The sequence below is a fragment of the Saccostrea cucullata genome, unplaced genomic scaffold (assembly GCF_032062105.1).
Source record: "Saccostrea cucullata isolate Sc308-1 unplaced genomic scaffold, CSIRO_AGI_Scuc_v1 ctg104, whole genome shotgun sequence".
Classification (NCBI taxonomy): Eukaryota; Metazoa; Mollusca; class Bivalvia; order Ostreida; family Ostreidae; genus Saccostrea; species Saccostrea cuccullata.
In genome coordinates, this window is record NW_026931089.1 from 50,490 (window position 1) to 63,864 (window position 13,375).

Genomic DNA, 13,375 nt, shown 5'->3' on the forward strand with positions numbered 1-13,375 from the left:
TTAACTGCAACCCGTCACCGAAAACAAACAATTGTTGTTCAAGTATTGCTACTTTATGTTTCACCATCCCAAACAGAACTGAATTTTTGTGACCAAAGCTAATGCATAGAAATGATAGTATTATATCTTCGTTTAGTCTACATGTGTATCAAACTGTATATTAGAGAATTAAAAATGTCCATGCTTTGACTTTTTTAAAAACGGAAATATAAAAATTAGAACAGCTGTTTTCAATCAATTGTTTTACATGCTTCTAGCTAAATTCTAGAATTAGGTAATTAAACTTTGGGACTGAAATTTTTGTAAACGTACGTGATGTATATTTTTGGAATAGGAAGAGCATATCTTTACAAGCCATGGGCTCTTGTGTGAATCGGAAATCTCTGGTTTGTGAAGGCGAGGAAACGTACATTTGACATGCTACATTTGTTCATGCAATTGTACACAGAATATACTGAATTTCATATGCTTGCATAAAATCGATTGTTCAAAATGCCGATACACTTCAGAAAATTTCACACATCTAAAGTTTGTTAATGTATTTCATTCATTTTTATTTTAAATCAAACGCCTTTAATCGTATTCTGATCCAATAGTAATGCTGATATCATCTCCCACGTTAAGAGTTGAATGGTACCAACGGTTTGTATCCAGGACAACTGAAAAAAAGAAGTTAAAAAAAATTAAAATGATATACCAGGTATTCAAATGATTTTTCACACTAATGCTTGAAGCGACTGTGAAATACAAAGTACACTGATCTGTCTCTCTCTCTCTCTCTCTCTCTCTCTCTCTCTCTCTCTCAAGCTCTCTCTCTGAGAAAAATGCAATAAGTTTCTGGATCTTTAATTAGCTGCATCGCTGGACCAAAAGAAATTGCAGATCAATCACACACAGAAATTCATCTGAAGCATGAAATCGGAAACGCTTTTCTATTCTGGAATTATTTAATGCTGACGATAAAGGTTTTATTAATAATTTCATTTTATAGCCTCCTCCAAATACCCTTGTAATTTTAGCACATTCCTGCAACTCACAGAAGTTAATTACCCAGTATAGTTTTCAATACGCGCTTCCCTCCAAGGTGAGCTCAATATAGTGAAACTTTTTTGTTTCAATGCATTTATTTGGATTTTTTTGCAGTCATCATTTTAAAAATGTAACTATTACATTGAAAACTGAAAATGATGTTACTTTATCATTTACAGAATAATATTTGCATGATGAAAATATTGTTTAAAGAGATAAAGATAGACCGAAAACATATGGGCATATTGCTTAACAGATAATGATAGAATGCACACATTTGCACAATGTATTCAAAGGCGTCGGAACTGGGGGCTACCTCCCCCCCCCGAAAAGAGGATTGTCGTGATTGGACAATGGACACACTTCCCTTTTTCTTTTGCATGTCAAAATTTTTTGTAGATTTTTTTTTACTCTTTCACTTACATGTAGTCCCTCCTTTCAATTTGCTTATACGACGCCAATGATATTAAAATGACATTTATATACATGGACACCTGTATATGGACAATGAAGCTACTCTTCCATGCATTTTCTTAATTCCTTCATATCGGTAGAAGCATTTATAAACTATAGCGTTAAAAATTATGGTTTTATATTTGAGTCTTTTGACTAAAACAGTCATGATCAAAGTCTTATATCATTCTGTAAAACCATATAAAGTTGTACAGTTCTACAACAGACATGCTAGTGTCTACGCTTACTTATTTCTCCAGGATTAATGACGACTTGAACACTTTTAGGACACTGAAAGTAACATTCAGGGGGAGGTTCCAGAGTCCAGAGTTTGGTACCAGTTATCTGCGCCTGCCAAGAGGGATGCTCTACTGCATCTATCTACAAAGTATGAACGATTTGCTAAAATTAGACCGAAGAAAAAATCATGATGGTAGTATATAAATATTGCATGAGTGTAACATTGAAAATTTTCACCCCAAGAAATTTAACCACTGTCAATCGAGGCCCAGCCAAGGTTGACAATGGTTTTCGAGGGGTGAAAATTTTCAATGTTACACTCAACTACATGCAATAGTTACTATATAATACTGAATGTTTTATACAAATACATACAACTGAACCGTGCGCGCATAAATTCTGCGCAGTCGCTATTTTTTGGAATATCTCCCGTCGTCAAACACTGTTGACTGTTGCTACACTGTACGCTGGAGGGCGTGGCTTCTTTATTCAGCGGTTAATAGTGTTTTTTAACAAATGTTTCTCGACCAAACAGATTCAACTAATTTACATGAAAGTATAATATCATGGGATATTTCACTTTGCAGTCTGAAATGAAGAAACCTGACACTGGCATATAAAAGAGACATAAAGAGTACTCGACTATCTTTTGACTGAAGCGTACGACTTTTCGACTATGCTGTCCAAGTATAATTGGACATCCCTGATTTAATTATGAAAATAAAATACAGTATTAAATTTGTTTAGGCCCACGAACAATTATATACTAGTACTAGTACATGTATATAGACAAAAAGAATCATTGTTGATTCTCTAGGTATATTTGTATTGTATTGTATGGATATATGAGATGGTACCTGGTAGCAATTAATCAGAGTTTTTTGATAATCAATATTTTATCTACAAGGAATGTTACAGTTTACATTTGCAAGGTAACAGGTGCATGGACACAACATAGAGTGAAAGTTCCGCAAACGTTGGGTTACACGATAAAAAAATATATATGTCCAGAACCATGCTGGTTTTCTGTTTCAACAAAATCAACAATTTGATACGTGCATTCATTAAATTTGGTCGAAAATTTTCATTTGAAAGATAAAAATCGAAGTTTCGAATCCTACATAGGATCCAGATGTCAACTAACTGAAGCAATATCATTTGGCAAGTGTTTATACACTACTGCAACCTGTTGCGTTTACATGATTGAGCGATTTATTATATTTTATTTTTTTCCCCGTAAGAAAGGGGCCAGGGAAGGGGTGGATTTCTTATTTAAAGTTTAAAAAATAAATAAAAGTTATTTTATCTTCAGTATTACATAAAAATGATAAAACTCAAACTGTTATTAGCCTATAATTGTTATTACTGTTAGTATACTTAACATATTTGCCAGAATTACATGCACGTGCAAATTGTAACTAGTCTATAGTTCTACGTGCACGTGCAGTTTTACACTTACGTGCATGTTTGCTCCATATCCAGGACTGCCCATAAATATCCAGTCTGTCTTGCTGGACTCCGCGACCTGGGGGAGGAAATATGGCCGACTGTAATGTCCTCTCAGAGTGTTGGCGGCCGACAGGTCACAGTTACTCCTGAAATCATCACCCAGAAGTATTTTAAACCAAAAACGAAGCATATACCAAAACATTTCTTAAAAATGAAGTTAAGTCAAAAGATGATTTGAATAATCTGGAATATCGTTTAAAATTAAAAAAATAAATAACATCATATGGCATTGCAAATTAATATTTTTGAACGAAGTTATTCCAATTTTTTTCATCCCTCGTAAGGAGGGGGGTATCTATCGACTGGAAAAAGTAATCATTAAACGAAGAGTTAAAGAGCCATCTAAAACTTATTTCAAATGCAGAACCAAAAGTTACCATAACAGACGCAGAGATTCCTATTTTTTTTTAAATCTATTTTTTTTTATCTGAAAGACTGGAAATCATAGCAGAGGAGATAAAAACAATTTTACCATCCTATATACCAAGGGGCTGAATCGTCCTTCATCAAGGCCCTGTCTTCATTCATTTCGAACACTTCCTCCAAACTTGAAAAATTCGTTTTGTACGGAAAGAATTGACAGTTCTCCTCAACATTCTGCAAAGCAGGACTGCCGCTCGAATATATAGATTTGAAAAAGTTGAATGAAAACACGTTTGAAGCCGTCCAATTCTTGGTACCATCTGTTATTACAACTGGCACAGAACTGTACGCGTAAACTTTTTCAAATACTTCTGGAGACAAGTGATCCAACTTTTCGACAGACGACACATTTCGGCAAAATTCACATGACGTTGGAGGTCTAAATATTTCTGCCATATAGTCAATGGCATTCACAGCACATATTTCTGAACGTTCAGAGCCGGCCTCTTCCCCAGTTAACGCAAACCAAACTTTGACTAAAGTTTTATTTTCAATCGGCCATTGGAAGACAAAAACCAAGACGAATACTGCAACAATCAATGACGTAATGGAAAGAATCAACAGAGAATATTTCCAAACAATACTCCATATTTTCAAAAGAGCATCGTCTGTTCTCACTGCTTTCCTTAATTCCTTAATGGCATCAAGTCTATTGAAATCGTCTTCGGAGAGTCCCAAGTCCAATGCTTTCTTGTACAACTGTTTAAAGCGTACCTTTGGATTTTCAGCATCGTTCTTGGAGGTGGACTCGACTCCATTTTCTTTGATTTGGCTCATGTCGTGATAATAAAATGGTATTTGTTAACGGTGCTTGAGAAGTGTTGCTGGATTCATGTGTTAGTAACGAGTTACAGCGGCTCTGTGATGAAGTTGGTATCGCCAACCTCATCTTTATCGGGATAATTTTACATCACCTGTAACGTAGCGAATCGATAATTAAACGGAAAAGACACGAAAGGTGACAAGGGACTCCAAGGTATTAGCTGAACATAACTCCTATGTTTTATAATTTTTATGACTTTTTTGATGTAGTGAATATGCAGAATTCGCATACAAGTAATTTCCTATGTTAGTCTAAGATTTATCACCTAGCTTGAATTTACTTTGATAAAGGAATTGCTGGTCTAAAACACAAAAAATAAACTAGAATATCCCTTTAGATAAGCAAAATATACATGTACTTGTTTATTTATACCCATTAATAAACATATTCATATCAGATTATCTATGTTTGATCTCTATACTAGTATGCTAACTATGCACACATGATGTAATAGTAAATCTGTGTCGAAATTATAAAGTACTATTATATGCATATTTTTATTGATAAACAGAAAATATGTCAGAAAGACAATACCCTTTGATTAACTATATCGTAATAGAAAGTAAATCAGACACTAAAGAATGATCTGTCTATTAAAACGTGTTATAAAATGATCCTGAATAAAGAAAAACCATTAACTATACATTTTCACTAAACACAGCTGACATCAAAGTATTTTTTTATGAATACTTACTATTCAAAATTGCACTAAAGAAAGACCACTTCCTATAAAATGATCCTGAATGAGAAAAAATTCTACATTTTCCTAAATTAACACATATCTTCAAAATTGTATCAACCTTCAACACAAGCTCATTTGTATAACAGATGGAGGGAAGATAGTAATTCAAATCGGAACATCTCTGTAAAGGTTCAGCTGTAAATTGACCATTTGCAGGACACGTTGATTGGCAGCTACTGTATAATATAAGCCGATGACACGAGGGTCTGATTCCACGGTTGTCTGTGGGGTGGGGTGGTTAGCTGATTTGGTCTCCTCAGTGGGAAAATTAGGGTATAGAGGAAGCTTATTGCTTGTAGTCACAGACACTTGATGATATTATAACTTTTTTTAAATGAAAAAATGTTTGTCCCTACATAATTAAATCACCAATAGTTGTGTACTTGTTATAATTTTCAAATATAATCAGTAAAAGACATCACATATAAGAGGGGTGTGTATCTGGGTACTCCTCCCATAAGACAACATCAATTATTTAATCCAGTGAAAACAAGCTTAAAAGTTAATTTGAAATCGTGGAAAATCTCTCATCATTTAGATTTTAAAATAAATTATTTTCCATTTACCGTTTTATAAAAAGATGTAAAGCTTTACGTCTTTTGCGTGCAATAATCAAAGGATTTTAAAAATTTGTTGTTTTTTTAAGTAAAGCTACATTTTTCTGTCTTTACAAAAATTAAAACCAGATAATTAAATACGCATATTTTGAGGTTATACATTTGAAATCCTCAAATACTGTACTAGTATTATCAGCAGCTGTATACAGACACTGTCACAGAGATGTTACCAATACACCAACAATGAATCCATGGTTAAGTGCCTGTAGAAGCCAATGCGACGCAAATGCGCTTGATACAAAGTCATTGAAAAATAAAACCGATGTGAAGTCTGTGTTAAGGTTTTTCCACCCTCGGAATTTTAATGGTTCAAAGTACAAAAACTGCATTTATTTTCATTTCCTATAGTTTGAATTTACCAATTATTGTTGCAAAAAAAAAAAAAAAAAAAAATAGGTAGCCATATTATTTAAGACGGGAGACATAAATAAACAGAAGTGTATGTCAACATGAAAAATCGTAATTTTTTTGAAAATGGTATTGTAAATGTTATGTAAAAACTGGTTCAAATGCACAATTCTGATACTAAGATTTCCAAAATAATTGTTACTTGTAAGATAATTGAGAAATGTGAATATCAGGGACGTTTTTTTTTTTTTTTTTACATTTAAAGTACAATAAAGTAAATATCTAAATGAAGATATCTGAGAAGGAGTTATTGCCCTTGTCACAATTGTTCAAAGATTATATAATTGATTAAATAACGAAAATATAGATTTTTAAAGTTCCATTACTTAACAACATTTATCATTACACCTATTGTCAGAAAAAGCATTCTTTCAAAAACTTTGTTCTATTGGGTATGAATTTAAACTAAGAACAGATTTTGCAAAAACCTATGACATCACAGAAGGATGGAAATACCTTAAGATACAAAGTCATTGTAAAATAAAACCCATGTGAAGTCTCTGTTTAGAAATATCTTTCTCCGTTTTCTGGTTTATCTAAAAAGCACAGTGATGCATATAAGGAAGGAAGCTTTAGAAATACCCACAATGTCCCAATCATCACAAAATGCAGAGAATGTGACATCCTCGTTCGCTATACTTAAAACTTTTGTATTAAATGCCGTTCCTTTTTATCATCCTTCCCGTATTGTTATTTTTTGTTTTCATTTAATTGAAAATGCGTTCAATGAATAATGAGAAAATAACACAATAATATCAACGCAGTAGTATTTATTATGCATAATTTATTTTCAATAAAACGTATTTAAGAAATGATCTTTTTATCACCAACAACAAACTCTAAGCAACTAACACAGGACTTCTTAGGTTTCTTGTGTCCATAAACAGAAATAGATTGGTGAAATTGTACAGTTTAACTCGGTTCTCGGTTACTCTCGAATTCCTTTCCGTTACAGTAATAACACTGGCAAGTATTGTATAAATGTTTAATAGTTTTAGTAGTTGGTCTTAGAACATTTATTGCAATGCCCGGCTGTAATATCTCTGGAACGACTGAAGCGGATGAGAATAAATTTGGATACATGTATCTGGAGTAGAGAGACAACAAAAGTACATTTCTCGAAAGTTTCTCGTATTTCCCCTGTTTAAATGCCTTCTTTGGAGATGTTATCATAAGTTTCCAATGACTGGAAAATCAACTCTCGAACTCAGTTTTTGACGGGGATATGTCCTTGGGTACGCAAGTCCCTTTCAACATCATCTTAATTGTGTAGACCCTGCCACAGGCCAACAAGTTTCTGTTTAATAAACTCAAATGCAGATACTGCCATTCTCCCCACACAGCGAGGAAGCCAAAAGACAATATCCAGAATCCCTCTTCCTAATATCGAGACTGGTTGATGTTTGGGTTGTACTTCTGGTTCTTCTGGGTTGGAAGTTTCACAATTTGTCTGTTGGGATAACAAGTTTAGCAGTGTCTGAAGTTGTTTGGCATCATCATTCGTCCACAGACTATCATTACCTGAAGAAAAACAAACGTGTGTGTATACATCTGTATAAAAATTCTAAATACTAGTATGCGACCAAAAGGGTCTTTAATATAATTGCTATTCCTTTATATTTATTTCTAATTACAGTTTAATAGAATGATTTAATACCCCTAGGCCTCGCGAATGGGATAACGTCAAACGCCATTTCTGTATTCCAAGGGGCCAGGAATGTCCCGTTGTGTTCCCCAAGTTCGGCTACCCTGTCCGGGATTTCTTCCCAGCGACAGGGAGTGAAATTTGGCCGCTGGAGAACCACCCACTTCCAAGCAAATGTAGAATTTGTGGGTAGGTGGATCCCAGCGACCCATTTCCCAGAATCCTTAGTATGCTGATCTATAGAGGAAAGGAATTTACATGAAAAATTATATATATCTCTTTCAAATTAGCAAAGGATATAAAAATCCTTCGCCACAAGCTAGTCTACGATGCTTTTGTTTCCTTTCATAGTTTTACATTTATAATTGTATATCCACTGACCAGTGACAATTCTTTGCTTAAGACAAAGGGCCAGATGGGATGGATGTGGATGGGGGAAAGAACCTCCTGGAATATTATCATTCTTTAATTTATAAGACGTACAAGAATATTCTTAAACCTTATACTCTATTTATAACGTATAGTATGCATGGTTGAATCTAAAAACTCTAGACAAACGTCACAGTTTTTGCTTTTCATTTTTCTTCCTTTACCTTCACAGTCGCCCCAATTGCAAATTTGCTTTTTCATAGTACATGTACATACCCTAAATACCCCCCCCTCCTGCACTTTTTTAAAGTAAAGTTTAACAAATATCCAGGATAGCGATTTTCAATGTTCATGTTGAACTTTACCTGCTATGAGTGCGGCGCTGGCATTCCAGTTCCCAAGTTCTGGGATTGAGCCACAAACTGCCAATACAAAGCCATCATTTGGGACAACATATTCACATTCAAATTGAATCCAGAGTGAGGAGGGATGTCTTGAAACACCGTAGCGATCCATTTCTAGATTGTACATTCACGACACTATTGTGACGTAACGTGATTGTACATTGTGACGTTTTTATCTATGACGTATCATACTCTGTTTAAATACTAGTAAAGAAAGAAAAACGAAAAAAAAAGAACGAAAAATACATAAATCAAAATTTAGTTAGGGAAGGAGGATGGCACAGTTCCACAGCCGTTAATTTTTTGATATTTTGTGCAAAATTGTCCACAGCCACGTTAATTTTTTGAAGAGCCCTTAATGGTTTTGATATCTGACAAACGATAATTGCGCTACGTATGAACAATTTCTAAAACGAGGTAAATTATTGACAAACAAGTTGATGAAACAAGAATATTAGCCGTCTCGTTTAAAGTCATCATTTCGTAAGTTCTATGGTCGATACAATGACCTTGTCAGCGAATACAATTTATCATTGAATCAAATGCTGACTGATGTTTTTCACACTAATTGTTAGTCCATTGTTTATACACTAAATTGACGACTGGTTTTTCCGTTATTTCCTGATCATGACAAGGAGCACACGGCGGGTGTGACCGGTCAGCAGGGGATGCTTACTCCTCCATGGCACCTGATCCCACCTCCGATGTTTCGGAGGTCCGTGTTTGCTCTGCTCTTCTTTTGTATTGTTTTATGGACTTTGAGATTGAATACTGTTCGTTATCTCCATATCCTTCATGTATACAAAAAAGTACACATTGAAAAAAATCTTGATGTATTTGAAATGTCTTTTCTTTCTAGCAATTGAACAATAGTGTAAACTGGAGTCCTAGCCCATTTGTTTGTTGTTGTTGTTGTTGTTGTTTTTTGTTGGTGGGGAGGGGGGGGGCTGTTGATGAAAACGATGCGTTAAGTTTTTGTCAGACATTTAACTTTGATTTTGTCCCTTATATTAACTGTACTTGATCATGTACATGATTTCGGTAATTTTTTTCTTAATAAATCAACACAAAAGATTCAATATTCGCCTACAGAAAATTACGAAGAACCCAGCTACGAAATGTTTAAGTAAACCTTATCTAAAATACTCAAAGGTCGCTTATACCATTACTTTTAAACTTTCGTTTTATTTTTTTAACCTCGTTGACCGGTTATAAAATTATACTTTTATCCAAATGTTTTCAACAAAACTCCGTTCAATGAAGTTTATTTAAACTGTGATCTTCATAGATGAATTGATTATGTCCAAGAATTCGGGTTCATGAAACTGTTACTGTGCACCAAATTGAACATTGACCAGTTGACCGCCTAGGAACTCTACCCTCATGGAGTCAATCCGATCAAAGTTCTCCTACATCTTAGGAGGAATATTTGTGGTTATTGCCATTATCATGACAGAAACATGGGTCCTTTCTTTGGATTTTCAAACAAGGGGTCGCATACTTAGAGCCCAATTTGTGTTTTTCATGCAAATGGCATTGTTAATTGCAGATTGGATGGTGTGGCGATCATTGGCGAACCTTTTTGATGCTAGGCCAACGCCATCACTACGGAACAGCTTTGTGTCTAAGACATGGAAAGCATTTCTAGTTCTGTATTCACTTCTAGTCCATTCAAGTTACTTGTGTAATGTTTTGTTTGTTAGAACGGAGCCAGTTTTGTTTTCTATTGTTGCCTATTTATGTCTAGCTGTACAATTTCAATTTGTATTCATCATCATTCTTTTTAAATTGTTTGAATTATCATGTAAAGTTTTGAAAGGCAAAGCATTCCTCAATAAGAGGATATACCTTGTGGCATTTATCCTGATTTTCTTTCTAACTGGGTATGGTTTCACAAACTCGCAGAAGCCACCTGTGATAAAAAATGTAAGAATTCCAATTAGAAACCTACCTCAAAATCTCGAAGGATTTACCATAACAATGTTGTCAGACATACACCTTGGCCCTACTGTTGGAAAAAGCAAATTGGACAGAATTGTTTCCATGGTAAACAGTTTAAATGCAGGTAAATATTTTTAAATGTTGAAATTAGCTTAGAGTTTTAATTTAATTTATTCTATGTCATTGAAATTTGCTCTTTTAAAAATGGAATGATAAATGCTGATGACATGCATTAAAGAACTTTAAAAAGACAGTTTGAATGGCTCTCCTTTATGACAAATGTGTACAGTGTATCTATATAATTTTCTCTGTAGATACTGTGGTCATTGTTGGAGATCTAGTTGATGGACCAGTGGAAGCATTACGAGAGTCCTCTAAGAGTCTTACCAATATCAAATCAAGATACGGAATACACTACGTGACAGGTAGCAGATTATTCCTTATGAGAGTTATTGTAGTTCATGCAAATATGACAACTTCGTGTAAACCAGAGAGAGAGAGAGAGACGGTTAAGAGAGAAAGAGGAAAAAGAAAGAGAGCGATGTATGTAATGTATTGGTCTGTGGATATCAGACTACAGTAAAACTCGGTTATAACGAAGTCACTGGGACCTATGAAATTACTTCGCTATATTCGTAATTCTTTATATCCGTATAAGAATTTTGTTAAATTCATATAACTGGATAACTTCACTATATCTGTGAATTCGCAATATCCGTGTTCGTACTAACCGAGTTTTACTGTAGATAGCTCAGATAGAATACCTGATTTGTGATGCAGAGGTTTTGGGTTCAATTTTTCAGTTCAGCCATATTAGTATTTTCTTTATCAATTCCTCATTTCTTACTTCATACAACTCCTTTCTCATTGCAGCATTTCATATTGACAACTTTATATGATTTATGCTTTTTAATAACAATCAGCTGAGTATAGAGATATATTTATATAAACATATGTATAATTAGAAATTAAGGATAAGGGCTTGTCTGGTGGAAAAATATCCACCTCAGTATTGAAGGAAAACCTGAGAGCTTCGCTAGAAATCTTGACTCTTTGCTGAATTCACCCCTTGATACAAGACAAGCCATGTATTTTTTCTTTACTTGATGATTTCAGGGAATCATGAGTACTATACCATGGATACTGATAACTGGTTAGCCCACCTGGATTCCCTAGGAATCAAGGTCCTCCACAACAGTAACAGGCAGATCCCCCAAGGAGTGGATCCAAAGGAGCAGATATGTATGGCAGGAACTGATGACATTGAGGCAGACAGGATCATGTATAAAACTCACACTTATTTTAATAATGAAAAAATATACATGCAAGAATGAAACATATACTGTGAAATCACTTATTTTTGGGGGAGGGGGGGGGTAATTTTTCTTTGTTTACATGGTATTAAGAAACTAAGAAATTCATGTTCTCCACAAAATGTGAAGTTTTGAATTGATATCACTGCAACAGTGCAATGTTTCTTCCCCTATGAAATTATATCCCTTTGAACCAATATTTGCTTTCTTCAAACCATGAAAAACTGACCCCTTGAAAATATGTGATTTTTAATTTATTTTAATTGAGTGAATTGTTTAGGAACTAAAATTTGACATTTTTTTCTCATAATTTATGTTTAAACAGGAATATATATCCTTAATTTATTTAGTTAATTGATTGACATTATTAAGGTATGATCACCATGGATTCAAATTGGACGATGCACTAAAGGGATGTAATCCAGGACAACCCATCATCCTCTTAGCACATCAACCTAAAGCAGCTAAAATGGCACTTCAGTCTGGTCATCATATAGACTTAGTCCTCTCAGGTATAACATGTAATAAAGCTAATGCTTGGAGAAAACAAGAAAAAAATTGATCAGTGCATTAAATTAGCAGATGGAATGATTTTTTCTTGAAATTTATCCATATCTCTGAAGCAGTGATTTTTTTTCAACTTTGAAATTCAAATTATAGCCAATCTTCAGAAGATCAGATTCTTGATCTGCTCCTATATTTTTTTATTGTCCCTAAATCTAAAATAAAGGTGCAGATCAAGAACCTAAATTTAAGCATATTTGATTATACATGTAATAAGCTTCAGAGTTACCCCTAACCTGAATCAGCCCTTTATTGATGGAAAGCTACTGATGTCATATGCATGACTGTTGATGCTCATGTTGTCATAGCAGGAGAAATTTTTGATAGTACAATATGATTTTTTCATTTACCTGTAATCCATCTTTTCCAATTTTCAATGGATTAAAAAATATTTTAATAAAACTTGTACTTAATTTAACATTTTTGTAGGTCACACACATGGTGGGCAGTTTCCCCCTGTAGTTTTTGGAGCCTACCTCTTCAATCCATTTTATGCTGGATTATATCGCTATGGAGACAACAGTCATGTTTATGTTTCCATGGGGACGGTATACTGGGGCTTTCCGGTCCGCATCATGACAACTCAGGAAATCACATTTATCACTTTATATGCTGTCTGAACAAACATTCTTTCATGTATTTTTCTTGATCTCAAATTTTAAAATTGAATGTATTTAAGTATGAGTGCTTTGGATGAGTTCCTACATGTAAATCTTAAATATTGCATGATTCATGGCTGTCTCCAGCCTTTGTGCCATACTGGATACATGTTTTGTTTTATCAGTTGAGATATTGCCAAAGTTTGCAGATCTATTTATTTTGTAATATCAATTCATTTCCTTTTATTAATGTGATTAAACATTATCCTGCTGCATCGTAATTTACAAGAATGATT

At 34.2% G+C, this 13,375-nt stretch overlaps 3 protein-coding genes across 3 annotated transcripts; 1 reads left to right on the forward strand and 2 right to left on the reverse strand.

Annotated features, from left to right (window-relative positions):
* Positions 1-524: 524 nt before the first annotated feature.
* Positions 525-4,528, reverse strand: LOC134231375 (uncharacterized). Its single transcript, XM_062713341.1, has 4 exons — positions 3,704-4,528; positions 3,182-3,317; positions 1,731-1,863; positions 525-659 (listed from the first exon to the last, which is right to left on the reverse strand). The coding sequence occupies exons 1-4, from the start codon at positions 4,429-4,431 to the stop codon at positions 574-576; spliced, it is 1,083 nt and encodes a 360-aa protein (XP_062569325.1). The 5' UTR covers positions 4,432-4,528; the 3' UTR covers positions 525-573.
* A 2,578-nt stretch (positions 4,529-7,106) lies between these two features.
* Positions 7,107-8,780, reverse strand: LOC134231376 (uncharacterized). Its single transcript, XM_062713342.1, has 3 exons — positions 8,624-8,780; positions 7,902-8,126; positions 7,107-7,765 (listed from the first exon to the last, which is right to left on the reverse strand). Exons 1-3 carry the CDS (start codon positions 8,772-8,774, stop codon positions 7,506-7,508), a joined length of 636 nt encoding a protein of 211 aa, XP_062569326.1. The 5' UTR covers positions 8,775-8,780; the 3' UTR covers positions 7,107-7,505.
* Positions 8,781-9,920: 1,140 nt separating this feature from the next.
* On the forward strand, positions 9,921-13,178 carry LOC134231377 (transmembrane protein with metallophosphoesterase domain-like). The gene is made up of 5 exons (XM_062713344.1): positions 9,921-10,727; positions 10,918-11,028; positions 11,720-11,885; positions 12,289-12,428; positions 12,910-13,178. The coding sequence occupies exons 1-5, from the start codon at positions 10,046-10,048 to the stop codon at positions 13,098-13,100; spliced, it is 1,290 nt and encodes a 429-aa protein (XP_062569328.1). The 5' UTR covers positions 9,921-10,045; the 3' UTR covers positions 13,101-13,178.
* The last annotated feature ends 197 nt before the right edge of the window (positions 13,179-13,375 follow it).

Bases quoted from the DNA above. Each gene is read 5' to 3' on its own strand.
- LOC134231375 (XM_062713341.1), bottom strand. From the start codon at position 4,431: ATGAGCCAAATCAAAGAAAATGGAGTCGAGTCCACCTCCAAGAACGAT. The intron at 3,318-3,703 runs GTAAAATTGTTT...TGATGATTTCAG, and splicing joins GCCCCTTGGTATATAGGATG to GAGTAACTGTGACCTGTCGG. The intron at 660-1,730 runs GTAAGCGTAGAC...TCTTTTTTTCAG, and splicing joins CATTAATCCTGGAGAAATAA to TTGTCCTGGATACAAACCGT.
- LOC134231376 (XM_062713342.1), bottom strand. From the start codon at position 8,774: ATGGATCGCTACGGTGTTTCAAGACATCCCTCCTCACTCTGGATTCAA. The intron at 8,127-8,623 runs GTAAAGTTCAAC...TTTCCTCTATAG, and splicing joins CAGCGCCGCACTCATAGCAG to ATCAGCATACTAAGGATTCT. The intron at 7,766-7,901 runs GTATTAAATCAT...GTTTTTCTTCAG, and splicing joins CCCATTCGCGAGGCCTAGGG to GTAATGATAGTCTGTGGACG.
- LOC134231377 (XM_062713344.1), top strand. From the start codon at position 10,046: ATGGAGTCAATCCGATCAAAGTTCTCCTACATCTTAGGAGGAATATTT. The intron at 11,886-12,288 runs GTATAAAACTCA...GACATTATTAAG, and splicing joins ATTGAGGCAGACAGGATCAT to GTATGATCACCATGGATTCA. The intron at 12,429-12,909 runs GTATAACATGTA...ACATTTTTGTAG, and splicing joins TATAGACTTAGTCCTCTCAG to GTCACACACATGGTGGGCAG.